Source organism: Typopeltis vanoorti, chromosome 5 (assembly GCF_054136105.1).
Source record: "Typopeltis vanoorti isolate ZY-2024b chromosome 5, IOZ_Tvanoo_1.0, whole genome shotgun sequence".
NCBI classification, from domain to species: domain Eukaryota; kingdom Metazoa; phylum Arthropoda; class Arachnida; order Uropygi; family Thelyphonidae; genus Typopeltis; species Typopeltis vanoorti.
In genome coordinates this window covers 102,667,665-102,683,189 of record NC_143553.1, presented here as the reverse complement: position 1 = coordinate 102,683,189, position 15,525 = coordinate 102,667,665, and the positions used below count along the sequence as shown (strand labels likewise).

General features: G+C 36.0%; 1 protein-coding gene across 1 annotated transcript in view; it reads right to left on the bottom strand.

The window, feature by feature from the left end:
* LOC150106699 (sister chromatid cohesion protein PDS5 homolog A-like) overlaps window positions 1-15,525 on the bottom strand; it is a 670,786-nt gene that overhangs the window by 140,521 nt on the left and 514,740 nt on the right. Inside the window, exon 27 of the mRNA XM_090393290.1 lies at window positions 5,533-5,655. Coding sequence (XP_090249416.1) covers window positions 5,533-5,655 — 123 coding nt within the window. The remainder of the gene's footprint in view (window positions 1-5,532; window positions 5,656-15,525) is intronic.

The window sequence follows — 15,525 nt, the reverse complement described above, 5'->3', positions numbered from 1 at the left end:
TGCTCCAGAAGATGACCTTGACATAAAGGTCGAAACGTCGAATGCAGATTTTAGTTATATTAAACTAAAGTTTTTATTCAAACACAGTAGTTGTCTCCAAAATTTTCAAAAATGCAAAATGAAAGAAAAGTAGAATGCATGTTGTCTAAGCATAATGATCAGCAGAGAGAATAATAAAAAGCATCAATGGTATAAGCTGGTGGAACTGTGAGGAGAAAAAAGCATAGATCGTTAATCTATGGGATGAAAAAGGGAGCTTTTGATGGGACTTATGCCAGGACTTTTCTGTAGTTTGTTATAGTGGTTTTTGCTCCAGTGTTCATCTACTATAGCAGAGTTTCCCAAACTGTGTTCTGCGGAAAGTGAATAAGTGTTCCGTGAAAAATTATCGAAATTGATATGAGCCTGGAATGGTTTTAAATGCTGCGATAAGTTCAAACATGTTTGAAAATCAGGTGCGAAAACTCCTCATTTTGCATGTGGATTGGGCTATTAAGGTGAGTGTGCACTGGCCTTGACTCAGCCAACCGCGGTTGTTGACACCTCTGAGCACAAGTGAAATACAGAGGTATCTTTTCTAGGAAACGTGCGGTCACAAGCAAGGTCAATGCAATGTGCTACGGCCCGGCCTGGAACGTGCCATCTGTAGTGTATGCTATCGCATTTTTGCAATGCGATACAGCCTGCTTCGGAGATAGTGTGTGCTTAGCTTTACATTGAATACGAGACCTATGATACTCAACTCTAACCAAGGTGTTCCGTTAAAATTTCAGGATTTGTTAAGTGTTCAGTCATACGAAAAATTTGGGAAATGCTGTACTATAGCATGCTGTAAGTTAAGAGTTAGATAATTTGGTTCAATTCCATCATCAATTTCCTGATATGTACCCCCAAGAGGTGTTCAGGTTACTACGACAGCACTACATCATTAGTTTGTATTATTATTAATCTCCAATCAACCTATTACTTATGAGCACTCCAAATTTTATTGTCATTTTAACATCTTGTGTTTCTAAGGCACATCTCAACGAATCAATCCACCTAGACCTTGGTCTTCCTTTAGATCTCTTTCCTGCCACCTTGGCAACAAACACCTATTTTGCTTACCATTCCTAGCCCATTCTATTTAAGCGGACATACCACTTTAGATAAGCTCGGCTGACAGATTCTTGAATACTAGCAATGTCAAGTTCCTTTCTAATATCTCCATTTTTAACAAGATTCTGCCACTGATGACATCAGTTCAGTCCCTTAATTTTTCTCAGAATCCTCATATCTATAGTCTAGTCATTGATCACGTACTTATTTTATAACACAACCCTCAGATCCATAACTTAAAACTGGTTTGTCTTGTTACTGCTAGTTTGGTTCAGATGGCTACCAACCATCCCAGCTTTGTTTATTATGTTGTCTCTTTCCAGATTTAACCTGAAACCTTTACTAAAAACTGTATCTAAATAGCAGAAATATTTTACTTGTTCTATAGGATCTCCATTCAGAATGCAGCTAAAGTTTTCTGTGCTCATGTCTATTTTCATAGTTTTGGTCTTTTTATTGCTGATTTTCATGCCAAATTTGTTACAGTTGTTATTCAGTTTAGTTAGAGAACTTGGAGACTTGTAATGTTTAGGAGTACAACATCATCTGCATAAAACAATGAGTTCAGTTTGACATCACCAATTCTAATATCAGGCCTAATGCCACTTTCTTTCATAATGTGATCTATATAGATGATGAATAAGAGTGGAGATAATGTTCATCCTTGTCATACCCCCGATTTTACATCAAACCATCTTCCTGTATTTCCTTTAATTCTAACTGCTGACTGACAACTTAAATATAGAACCTATGTATTGTTCTGTATAATGTTACATTCAGCTCATATAATTGTAATGTTTTGAAAAGTTTTTCCTCTGGACACCTTATCACATGCCTTTTCCAGATCTACAAAATTTAAGTACAGATACTTATCATATACCTATGATTTCTCAACTATTTGTCTTAAAGTGAAAATCTGATCTTGACAACTTCTATTTTGCCTGAACACAGCTTGTTCTTCTCCAAGTTTCTCTTCCACAATATTCCTCAACTCATTTCAAGCATTCTTGCAGAAATCTTACTTGGAACACTAAGTAGAGAAATTCCTCTGCAATTTTCTCACATTCAGCTTTATTCCTTTTTTCACAGATGGGTTCTATGAGAGCTCTATGCCAATCATCAGGAATTTCAACAGTGGATTAATTCTTGTAGAAAGGCTTATAAGTTGGTAACACATGACTATTAAATTATTTAAGGAATTCACAACGTATATTGGAATATTAATTAAAAGAAACTTTAATAAATACTTCCTATATTTCAGCAATGTCACATTGCCATCTTCAATGGTAACATACAAATATGATACGTGCATGCAGGCATTACAAAAAGCAAATGGGGCAGAAGAGAGAAACTACTGTTGTTCCTAGAGTCCTAACGGTGTCCCCTAGCAGACTATATTTGGTTTTCTTGGCTGTTGCGCTGCTGTTCTCATGATGCAAGCTTCGCAAATTTGGGGGAGTCTCATGCACCCAAATTTGTTGAGGTTTAGAAAGTTTTTTTTAGAGCTGAGGCTAATGCTATGAATAATCTTTCATACTTAAACTTGTTGTGGTGTATTAACGTGGCTTTCTTCCAACGTATTCTGTGGTGGGTATCTAGAGCATGGTCTGCAAGACCAGAGTGGCTGTACTGGTGAAACCGGATGTAGTCTTCATGTTCAGAAATCTGGACATTTGCTGTCCTGCCTGTTTGGCCAAAGTAGGACAAATAATAAAGAAAACACGTAAAAACCACAGTGATAGCTTTAATTAGTAAAAGGACAGATATTTCTTACTAAAATTAATAGTACATCTTCAGTGCCTGTAACAGTAATAGGAATGGAATACAGACTAAACGTTCGGTGGATCACCTATTAAAATACAATTACCACGTGCTAGGAAATAATAGAAATAACAAATTTAATCTATTAAGATAAATGGTTTTTTACATAAGATAAAAGTCTCCCAGATCTTTGAGAGAGACATACAGTCATTTCTATTTAAATCCAGTCAGTGTAAGATAGTTTCACAACTATCTTTGAATAAGCGTTCAGAGGTTTGTTATAATCAAAATAATATTGATGTTCTTTTATACTTTTTTCCAAAGAATGGCCAGTTTGTCCAAAATAAGAGCCATCGCATTCGCAAGGTATTTGGTAAATGCCAGCCAAAGATAGAGAAGGCAGTTTAGAAGAAAGTAATAAAGAAGAAATTTTGTTGATAGGAATATATGTTGGAATCAATTGACACTTTTTTAGAATTCAACCTATAGGTTCTGAGATTCCTGGAATGTATGGAATAGGAACTCTGTGGACTGTTGGAGAAACTGTAGGAGTTGGAACATAAGAATCAAGTATCTGTTGGATTTAATTGGAGTTGTAATCATTTGATTCCATTAACTTTTTAATGATGGAAAGTTCTTGTTGTAAGATTATTGGGGAAGAGCAAACTTTGTGCTCTATGAATTAGAATTTAAGAATGCCAAATTTTTGAGACATGTGGTGCACAGACTTTTTGTGAATGTATCTGCCAGTAAATGTGGGTTTTCGAAAGATGCTTGTAGATAAGGTACCAGAAGACGTTCTAGTAAGGAGGATGTCTAAAAATGGTAAAGTATCAGAGTTTTCTTTTTTCATAGTGAATTGGATGCATGGGTGAAGGTTATTTATCCATTATAGAAAGATGGAAAGTTCATCTTCAGTGTGTGGCCAAACAGCAAAAACGTTATCAACGTAACGGTACCAAATTCTGGCACCTGGGAGATGGGCACCCCAGGTGCCGGAAACCCCCTTTCGAGTCATCAGAATTCAAGGAGAACCGGCCTACCAGTCCGAAACTTGGGGGGGGGGGGGGGGGGGATTGGGTGCTGTATGCACCGGTGTGTGTGTAGGGGGGGGGCAGAACCTGCCTCATAGCTACTCATAAAAACTACTTATAGCTCTTTTGATGAAGGAATTCTTATATCCATTAGATAGAAAGGAGTATGATATGAGTAGTTTGTCTTCCTCTTCAAATACAGAAGAAATAATGCGCATTCCTATCCCTTATGTACAAGGCATTAGTGAACGTACAGCAAAAGTTTTAAAACCGCTGAATATTTTTTGTTGCCTTTCGACCATTCAGAAAAATCTCCACCTTTCTCACTTCTCCTAAGGACAAGCTTCCACATCTTAATTATCCAGGTGTTTACCAGATTCCTTGCTCTTGTGGATTATCTTATTTCAGACAAACAGGAAGATCTGCCTCTATTCGGCCAGAAGAACACCAGTCTTATATTCAATACCTTGAACCTGAACAGTTTGGACTTACAGAACATTCCATCATCACTAGACATAGAGTTCATTGGAAAAAGACAAGAGTCCTTCACAAAAGTCGGTTCCTCATGGAATGGCTTCATAAAGAAACATGAAACTTTACTTCACTCACCTAACTTAAACAGATCTGATGGTTTACATCTATCCCCTTTATGGGAGATAGTACTTTATAATTCAGCTAATCTTTCCTAACTTTTTATTGTATATATATTATTTTTTTTTTTGTTAGGATATTTATTGACCTTTTTAGTTATCTTACACTAGCTACTTAGATGGTGCTTTTTGGAATTGTCAGTTATTGTTTAATTTGAGCTTAAAATGTAAAGAAGATGCCTGTGACACACAGGCGAAAATTATACTATTAAATAATCTTTTTATGCGAGTTTTTCCATTATTAATTTTGTACTTATATGTCTTCTCACAGTTTGCTATTATTAAAACTGATTAAGGTATATACTCCAGCGATCTAATCACATGATGCACAGAACCTTCACCCGAGATTATAACTCCAAAAATGCATAATAAAGAAAGCAAAATGAAAGCTTATACACGGTGTTCTCTATTACAATTTCAACCACTGAAACACAAGACCTATAATTATGATTCTCAGCTTGTGATTGTAAATACAATGGTTTAGAAGACAAGTGAAAACTTAACCTATCTGCTAACTTTTTCTATGCTTAATGTTTTTTCTAGTATTTAATTGTTTGTAGATGTTCTCTGAACATGCAGAAAAATTTGACTGGTGAAATATATTGACAAGTATTTAATTCAGTTAGCATCTAATGATTGAAGTTTTGTTCACACTGTAATGGAATTATCTTTAAATAAACTGTTGAAAGTTTATTTTCCACTTGGTTAGAGTATAATAAATTTAGTTTTTATAAAATATAATAAATATTATAAATTATTATAAATATAATAAATTAATATAATAAATTTACTTTAAATAAACTGCATACTTCATTAGCAGTTTATTTAAAGATAAGCTAGCAGTAAATTTAGAGATTCAATTTTCATATGATGCATATTAGAAATGCCAGCAAAAACACATTATTAGCATATGATATTGTATATTATAAATATGGATATGCTAAAATAACACAGCCTATACAAAATAAAACAATCTATATAAAACTCACTTTATCTAATTCAGTAAACAGTTTAGCAGGAAGAGTTGGTTCAACAGGGAAATCTTTTAATACAAAATTGGTAGTTTTTGAAATTAAAAGGCCAAGAGCAAGATCACAGACAGCATAGAGTTTCTGAAAATAAAATAATAATAAATAAAATAAATAATATATTAAAGAATACAATATTAAATTTCGTGAAGAAGTACTACTATTAGTGCATCCCGAAAGGATGTAGATTACTAGTCCAACTAAAAATTTTATTACTAATTCTCAAAGTGCTATTTTTTCTTGCACACTGATCTTTTAATTGTGGTTATATATGTAAAAACAAACTATTCGTTTTTCCCCAGAAAGGACATTCACAAGCGATGACCTTTAGAGATTTGTTTTAGGACCATTATTATTTAATCTGCAAATTAATAATATTGGTTTAAATGGGAATGTACAGTTCTTTGCAAATGAACAGTGGCAGCTAGTGGCTTGAAATCATGGGGGTGCTGCAACTTTCGAAATATATATACACGCACTGCAAGTACAGTGTATACGTGTTTGGATAAAATATCAAAATTATGTAAAAAGTTTAAAAAAAAATTAATTATACAAGTTTGGTATAATTCAAAATTACTTAAAAATAAAATATGTTCTTAAATTGTACATATTTGGTCTGATGTATTAAAATAAATAACTTTTATTATTAAAAGACCAGAAGATAAATGATAAAACAGAAGGAACAAAATGTAACGGCCTAACAGTTTCTAAAGCGTATGTTTGAAATGTAACTCAATGCATTTGTTTTCACACCAGTTCAGCCTTGAAAATGCTAGACAGTGGCCAGTGAAACTTGTTGGCTCTTTGTATATTTTATCATTTATCTTCTGGTCTTTTAATAATAAAAGTTATTTATTTTAAAATATGTTCTTGTTTTGTTTCGAGCGAAAAGGTCAATAACCTTTTCCTTGATGTTTTTCTTGTTGAGAGGCTTATACGCTGGTTATACATGATAACTAATAATTAAGGAATTGACAGCGTTCACTAGAAATATAAATTAAATAAACTTTAATATATACTTTCCGATATTTCGGCAAACGTCACATCGCCATCTTCTTGGGAAATTAATACAAAGACAAGTGCACACATGTACTACATAACAGCAAATGAGAACAGAAGCTAGGAAGTTAACATTTTCCTAAAGTCCTGATGGTGCCCCCTGGCGGGCTATATTGGTAGTTCTTGGCGTTTGGGGTGAAGTTCTTTTGATAAATGTTTCCCAAATTTGGGGCAGTCTGATGCATCCAAATTTGTTGAGGTTTGGCATGTTCCTAAGCGCTGAGGCTGATTCCATGAACAGTCTTTCATATTTGAACTCGCTGCTGTGTATTACTGTGGCTTTCTTCCGTCTTATTCTGTGGTGAGTATCCAGAGCGTGGTCTGCAAGCCCAGAGTGGCTGTACTTGTAAAATCGGATGTAATCCTTGTGTTCTGAGATTCTGATATTTGCTGTTTGGCCAAAGTAGGACAGTTTACAGCTGCAAGGGACCTGGTATACACCAGGTAGGTCTAGGGGAAGTGGTTGGTCTTTAATGGAGCAGATAAGGGATGCCAATTTTCTATGTGGTCTGTAACAGGTGGTCAAGTCATGTTTTTTTAAGATTTTGTTGATTTTTTCCGAGGTGCCCCGGATGTACATCCGAGTCAGAAGAACATTTATCAGAAGAACTTCAGCCGAAAGGCCAAGAACTACCAATATAGCCTGCCAGGGGGGGCACCATCAGGACTTTAGGAAAACATTAACTTCCTAGCTTCTGTTCTCATTTGCTGTTATGTAGTACTTGTGTGCACTTGTCTTTGTAATAAGTTCCCAAGAAGATGACGAGACGTTTGCCGAAATATCGGAAAGTACATAATAAAATTGATTTAATTTATATTTCTAGTGTATGCTGTCAATTCCTTAATTATTAGTTATCATGCATAACCAGCGTATAAGCCTCTCAACAAGAATAATGATCATTCACGGAGATTCCTTCGCACGCAAGGCCAGGCATTATGGCAAACTGAGGCTAAAGTTATCCAGACAACTTAACCGTCTAGCATTCCTAAAACGCTGCCAGGATAATCAAGTCATCCTTAACTGTGTTAAATTTAAACACCGCTTTGTCTCACAGAAAGCTCTCCATATCTACAACCGGGCGAGCCAGTCTTTACTTCGACAGCAAATTACCGCTACACACAGTTCCCTAGCCGACATAAACAGAGCTATATCAGCGCTAGAAAATGAGCTTTCACATACACTATACTATACTGGCAACACACCATCACACATAAAAAACTCAACCCACTTCAAAGCCAGTATAGAAAACCTCACACTCCGACATAATGACAATGGTCAGTTTTGACGTCTCCTGCTTATTCACCACTCAATGAAACCTTAGATATAATCCAAGCTAAATTTCCTTCCGATATCTCAGCCCTATTTCAGTTTACAATGAACTCAGGCTATTTCGTTTGGCAGGAAAAATTCTACAAACAAATAGAGGGGGACAGCCATGGGTTCACCACTTTCTCCACCCTTGGCTAACTTCTTTATGGAGACTTTTGAAGAGAAAGCCTTAAACTCAGCCCCACAAAAACCTACCACATGGCTTCGCTATTGATGATATGTTCGCTATTTGGCCACATGGTCCAGATTCACTCCTCTCCTTCCTAACACACTTAAACAACCAACACCCTAGAATCAAGTTCACCCTGGAAAAAGAGGCAAACAATAACCTCCCCTTCCTAGACACACTAGTCACCCGCCAACCTGATGGAACCTTGGTTTTCTCAGTTTATAGAAAATCCACCCATACAGGTAGATACATTCACCAACAATCCCATCACCCCCCCCTCCCCTCACAACAATATAGAGTTATTAAGACACCATTCAACAGAGCAAAAATAATCTGTTCAAATGATCAAGCCCTAACTACTGAACTAAATCACATTCGTGACACTTTCTCAGCCAATGGCTACCCCCCCCCCCCAAAAAAAAAGAATCCAAAAAATACTTAACCCAGTTATCCACAACCCACCACCCCCTCCTCTTCACAAAAAAGATTACTCCAGATCCATCACCATTCCCTACATCCGAGGCACCTCGGAAAAAATCAACAAAATCTTAAAAAAAAACATGACTTGACCACCTGTTACAAACCACATAGAAAATTGGCATTCCTTATCCGCCCCACTAAAGACCAACCACTTCCCCTAGACCTACCTGGTGTATACAGGTCCCTTGCAGCTGTAAACTGTCCTACTTTGGCCAAACAGCAGGACAGCAAATATCAGAATCTCAGAACACAAGGATTACATCCGATTTCACAAGTACAGCCACTCTGGGCTTGCACACCATGCTCTGGATACTCGCCACAGAATAAGATAGAAGAAAGCCACAGTAATACACAGCAGCGAGTTCAAATATGAAAGACTGTTCATGGAATCAGCCTCAGCACTTAGGAACATGCCAAACCTCAACAAATTTGGATGCATCAGACTGCCCCAAATTTGGGAAACATTTATCAGAAGAACTTCAGCCCAAAGGCCAAGAACTACCAATATAGCCCGCCAGGGGGCACCATCAGGACTTTAGGAAAATGTTAACTTCCTAGCTTCTGTTCTCATTTGCTGTTATGTAGTACTTGTGTGCACTTGTCTTTGTAATAAGTTCCCAAGAAGATGGCAACGTGACGTTTGCCAAAATATCGGAAAGTATATATTAAAGTTTATTTAATTTATATTTCTAGTCTACGCTGTCAATTCCTTAATTATTAGTTATCCTTGATGTTTGTGTGACTGTTGAAGAATTTGTAGTTCACTTACAGTCACTACTGTCACAGAACTTATTTCTTGAGGTTGCATTTCTGAGGTCATAATTGTCAATAACCCCAATAATGTTCTAAAATAAAAACTATAACAAATGTTATGTCTTTAATTGTAATGTCCAAATATTTAAAGAGACGGAGTAAACACGATAAGCACTACGAACACTCTACTACTGGCGCAAACTGCATATAATCAACAGAGGAACTGCATGACGGACAGTGCGCATTACACTAATAGCTTGCATCTCACTAAGACGTGCATATGCTTGCACACGTAGCAATATGACATTGTGGTAAACAGTGCTGCTAGCATCCTTTACCCTCCTAGGTGCTACAAGATGGATTTTTATTATTTTTTTTATACAAAATAAGAGAATTGTATAGGGTTGTTGATGATAAAATTAAATATTACAAGCAAATATAAATAAATTAATAAATATATTTATATATCGAGAAAAATTGAGGGCACTGCAGTTGTTATGCATGAGCTGCTGCTGCAAATGAATCAATCACGAGATTAGAACAATGTGATATCTGTTCATGAAAGGTTTGCTTACACTTCGATCCGCCGAAAATTTTATAATTTCTATATTCGGTACGTAACTCTTATAGTTTCTCTATTCGGTTTTGAAATAATGTTTGATTCAATATCCACAAATTTGAATAATTTTGCATCGCCGAAGTGAAGCCTTTTGGCTCTCTTTTTTTCCGTAATTCTTGGTTCCTTTTGTGATGTGACACCTTTTTTGGCAACTCGTATGGTAAAGTATAAGTTCTGCATCACTTCAACCTCAGTATTTATATCTGGGTAGTGACACCCCCCCCCCCTCCCTAAAATGTATAACAACATACATGTCTGCTAGGAGATGTGTTTTACATTGTGGAAATACTAAGGATAGTGATCAGAGCTTACTCCACTTTTACTACAAAATGCCCATCATGAAAGATTTGATTACGCTTGGATCTGCCGAAATTTTTATACTTTCTATATTCGGCACAAAAATCTTGTAGTTTCTCTATTCGACTTTGAAATAATGTTGGATTCAATATCCACTTAATTTGAATCATTTTGCATTGCCAAAGGGAAGCCCTTTGTCTCTCTTTTTTTTCAATCATATCTGTTTTGTTCTTCAAAGCAAAATGGATTTAGCTCTTAAAAATTATCAGAATAAACTGTTCTTATGGGCATATGAGCGAGGATGTTATATTCAGGCAATGACAATCTAGGAAAAGAAGGAGTAGCCATAGTATTCAACACAAAATACGAGGCTAATCTTCTTGAATGGAAGTCAGTCTCAAGTAATGTGGGCAAATATGAGAATGGGGAATTGGAGAATGAGACTTATTTGTGCCCATGTTCCCACAGAAGGTTCTACTAAGGTAGAAGTGGAGGAATTTTTTGAAGCTTTAGAAAAAGCAACTGACACAATGAAAAATGAAAAGTTGGTCCTTGTTGGGGATCTAAATAGCAGAGTAGGAAATGATTGTGAGACATACAAAAATATTTTGGGAAAATTTGGAGAAAAGAGCAAAGCTAATAATGGCAAATATCTGTTGGATTTCTGCTCAGGACATGGACTGGTTATTACTAACACCATGTTCCAACATAAAAATGTTGGAACATGGTGTTAGTAATTCACATGGAGTTACTATGTGAATTACTAACATTACATTACTATAATTACTATGTGGCACAAATTCACATGGAGAGAAGAGGCAAGCAATAAGAAGACTGAGTGGTTAGCATATCTGTCCTGCAGCCTCTTTGCTGGAGGACAGATATGCTAACCACTCAGCCAACCAGGCTGGTGAAATTTTCTGTCTTATGCCTTATACGCTGCATGCTGCTGAAGAGAACCTGTTCTTTATGCCTCTGCATATCATCCTCTTTCTCAAGAAGAGGCTAGGAATAAGAAAAGTCTCATTTATGTTATTGTTGATAGTGATGTTTTCTCCCTGGTGCAGGACACCAGAGTGTACAGAGGATTTGAAATTGGAAGTGATCACTATTTAGTCTTGAGCAGGATAAAACTGAATTCAATATTGAAAAGAATAACATGTAAGAAAGTTTTAAAGTGAATAAAAGTTGAGCAGCTCTCAGATGTGAACTGTAGACTAAAATACACAAAGATTATTGAAGAAAAAATGAAGGAGTTTGAGAACAGGAATCAAACCTTGGAGATTCAGTGGCAAACTCTGAAGAAAACATTGATTGATTCTGCCAGAGAGGCATGTGGTGAGGTTGTCTGCAAGGATAAAAACATCAGAACTCCCTGGTGGACACAGGAAGTTAAAGAAGCAGTGAAGGAAAAGAAAAAAGCATATCAAAAGTTCCTGTCAAATAAGTCAGCTTGTGCTCTTAGATAATACAGAGACAAATGCAAGAATGCTAAACACTGTAAAACTAGCTAAACAAAAGTTATGGGAGGACTTTGGCAAGAATATAGAAAATAAATATCAAGAAGGTGGCAAAATATTCTGGAGGTTGATGAAGAAGCTTAGGAATGGAGGAAAGAGTGCTGTAAAAGGAATTAGAGATGATAAAGGTGACATGAAAACGGGAGAAAAAGATATCCTTGAAGACATTTGAAGTTTTTCAAAGTAATTACTTTGAAAAACTTCAAATGAAACAAGCAGTGACGACAGCATAGTGGTATAAAACACTGACCAGGCATGCAGTTCAGTATCCATACTTGAAGTAGAAAAAGCCATCAAAGGCTTGAAATGTGGAAAGGCAGCAGGAGTTGATGATATTCGACCAGAAATGCTGAAGTATGGTGGTGTGAGAGTCGTACAGTGGCTGCACTGCATAGTTCAAAAGGCCTGGACAGAGGGATGAATTCCCGATGATTGGAGTAGAGCTCTCATAGTACCCATATATAACAAAGGAAAATAAAACTGCATGTGAGAATTAGAGGTATTTCCCTAATGAGTGTTCCTGGCAAGATCTATGCAAGTATACTTGAGAAACGGTTGAGAAGAATTGTGGAAGAAAAGCTTGGTGAAGAACAAGCTGGATTCAGGCCAAATAGAGGCTGTTAGGATCAGATCTTCACTTTATGACAAATAGTCGAGAAAGCATGGGAATATAACAAAGATCTGTATTTAAGTTTTGTCGATTTGGAAAAGGCATATGACAAGGTGCCAAGAGAGAAGCTATTCAATACGCTGCAGTTATATGGTGTCAATGGGGCATTATATCAAGCAATACTTAGTCTTCATTTGAGTTGTAAGTCAGCAGTTAGAATTGAAGTACAGGAAGATGGTTTAATGTTAAATCTGATGTGAGACAAGGATGTACATTATCCCCTCTGTTATTCATTATCTATATGGATCACATTATGAAGGAAAGTGGTATTAAACATGATATCAAAATTGGAGATGTTAATGTCAGCTCTTTGCTTTATGCTGATGATGTTATACTTCTAAATAAATCCGCTACAAGTCTGCAAGATTCTCTGACTAAATTGAATAGCTGTCGTAATAGATATGGTATGAAGGTCAGCAATAAAAAGACAAAGACAATGAAAATAGGCAGAATCACTGAAAATGTCAACTGTGTTGTGAATGTAGAACCTGTGGAACAAGTAAAATATTTCAGCTATTTAGGCACGATTTTTACTGAAGATGGTAAATTAAATATAGAAATAGACAACAGAATCAGCAAAGCTGGTATGGTGGGAAGTCAATTGAATAAACTCATATAGAATAAGAGAGAAATTAGTAGTAACACTAAATTAGCTGAATACAAGACAGTGTTCAAACCAGTTTTAACTTATGGATCTGAGAGTTGGGTCAGAAGTAAAACACTTGACCAAAGACTAGAGACCACAGATATGAGAGTCCTGAGAAAGATTATAGGTGTGAACAGATGGCATCAATGGCAATATCATATTAAAAACGAGGATATTAGGAAAGAACTTGGCATTGTCAGCATCCAGGAATGCGTTAGCATAGCTAATCTCAGGTGGTATGGTCACTTAAACAGAATGTGCGAGAAAAGATTAGCAAAACAAGTGTTCTCTGCCAGGTTGGCAGCAAAACGACCCAGAGGAAGACTAAGATGTAGGTGGATTGATACGGTACAAAGTGCCTTAGACGATAGAAATATAAGATCTGATAATGTTGGAGTCTTGACAAGTAACAGACTGATTTGGAGGAAAATTGTAGATAGGAAATTAATAATGATGTAATTTTTTTCATGTAGTACTATCATATCCTGTACACCCCTTGAGGGTATATGGCAGGAATTTGATGATGATGATGATGAGAGAGGTTGTCAATAAAATGCTGCAAAGTGTAAGATATGAAATTTGGAAAACAGGCATGAGAATTTGCATATTCAATTGTTGGAGAAGGCACTGCAGGAAGTGGATGAGATATGAAATCGGGGGGACTGGATTGTTTGTTTTGGGGTTTACTGGCTAAGGACAGCTATGGTCATGCTGTAATACTTTTTTAGTTTGTGCCAATTATAATAATTATGATGTTATTAATTACAATTATTATTTCGAACTGTCGAACTGCGTCGCTAATTATATTCAATTATTTAATTTTCTTATCTTATTCTCTTTCCTATGTCTACCTTACTTCTGCTCGTTTAAATTTTTCTGTTAAGTTCTCTTTATGTTTTTCTAACTTAAGCCGATTAATTTAGTCCCCGCTTGTAATCCTTTATACTATCTACAAGTGTTAGCACTGTTAGCAAAAGACCTCTAGAATAGGCAATTCACGGATACAGAGTTAACTATTTCCCACACGATATAATTCAGGGAAAATTTGTTTGTTTTCTTGCTACTGCGCCACCCTAATTTAAAGTTATGGCACAGGAAGAATAGTTATAATACTTATAGAATAGATCACTTTCAAAAATAATACGTTAAATAGTGAGTAGTGGCAATTTCTCTAATTTAAGCACAGAGGTTCGGTTATTTTTGTGAGACAGTGCATTGGTCAAAAATCAGGCGATAGTTTTTAAACAAACAAAACATGTTTATTTTACTTTAAGCACAATACAATATTATACAAATTCTCTCTAATTCCTACTTGAAACTTAAAATCGTTAACCTTACAATATAGACCTGCAATTCACAATGCATGAATAACTTGCTTTACATACTCTAGGCAATTACTGGCTGTCACAATCAATATCATTGACTAACATTCTTCTCAAATGTAAAACTAGCTAACTTTTAGCCTCAATTACTTCTTATAGCGACTTAAACAACTATTTTTAACAAAGCTACATTCAACAGACATACAATTCTTGTTCACAATCTCAGCGTTAACATATAAAAATCTACTCACAAACTCGTTGAAATAAATATAGTCCTACCAGTCTGGATGACTTTTGGCGGTTCTACTGACTGCTTTCCTCAGTCTTATATCCTAGCCTTTGCTGAATGGTTATCCTGGTGTAGTCCTCGTCCAGAATCTGTAGTATAGCTCACCGTCGGTTATTGGATCTATTCGGACGCTGCATATCTGGTCGCACGTTCCGCTACTGGAAATACATCTCCGTAGAATGACCTTCCTCTCCTGGGCTTTCTACTTCCGCAAGATGAACAAACTCCTCTTACTCCTAGAACAGCCTCCAATCCCAAACTTCTGAATAGTCAGCCCCTCTCTAGGTTCTCAAGGCCTCTTTTATGATTCAGAAGCTCCTTGTTTTTAGTATTGGAGAACCCCGAATCTTCTGTAAATAACTTACGTCACTTTTGTTTTGACTTTCAGAGTTGGCGGCAACAATCTACATCTGAACGACCTTCAATACTTTTGTTTACTTTTAAGTCACCAACATAATCCGGTCTAATCCCCTTAACTTAAAGAATTACTTCTAACATTCTGTTACACCAAACCAACATTATGCACAATTTTAACCTTTAGAATATTTTTTTATAATTTGTGAACAATTTCCATATCATTCCTTTTGACAGTTAGCTTTAACAGTTTACAATCAGCACTTCTTTAAAATATAGTAATTTACAATTTTTTTCTTTTTCCTCATGGTTTGTGATCTCAGTAAAATCGATGCTGAAAAATCGTTATATAAAATTTCACCGCATCGAATTTTACAATGCTGCACCAAAACACATGTAACAAATAAGTAGTTTAATATATACTCCTGTTCAGAGAAACTGCATCA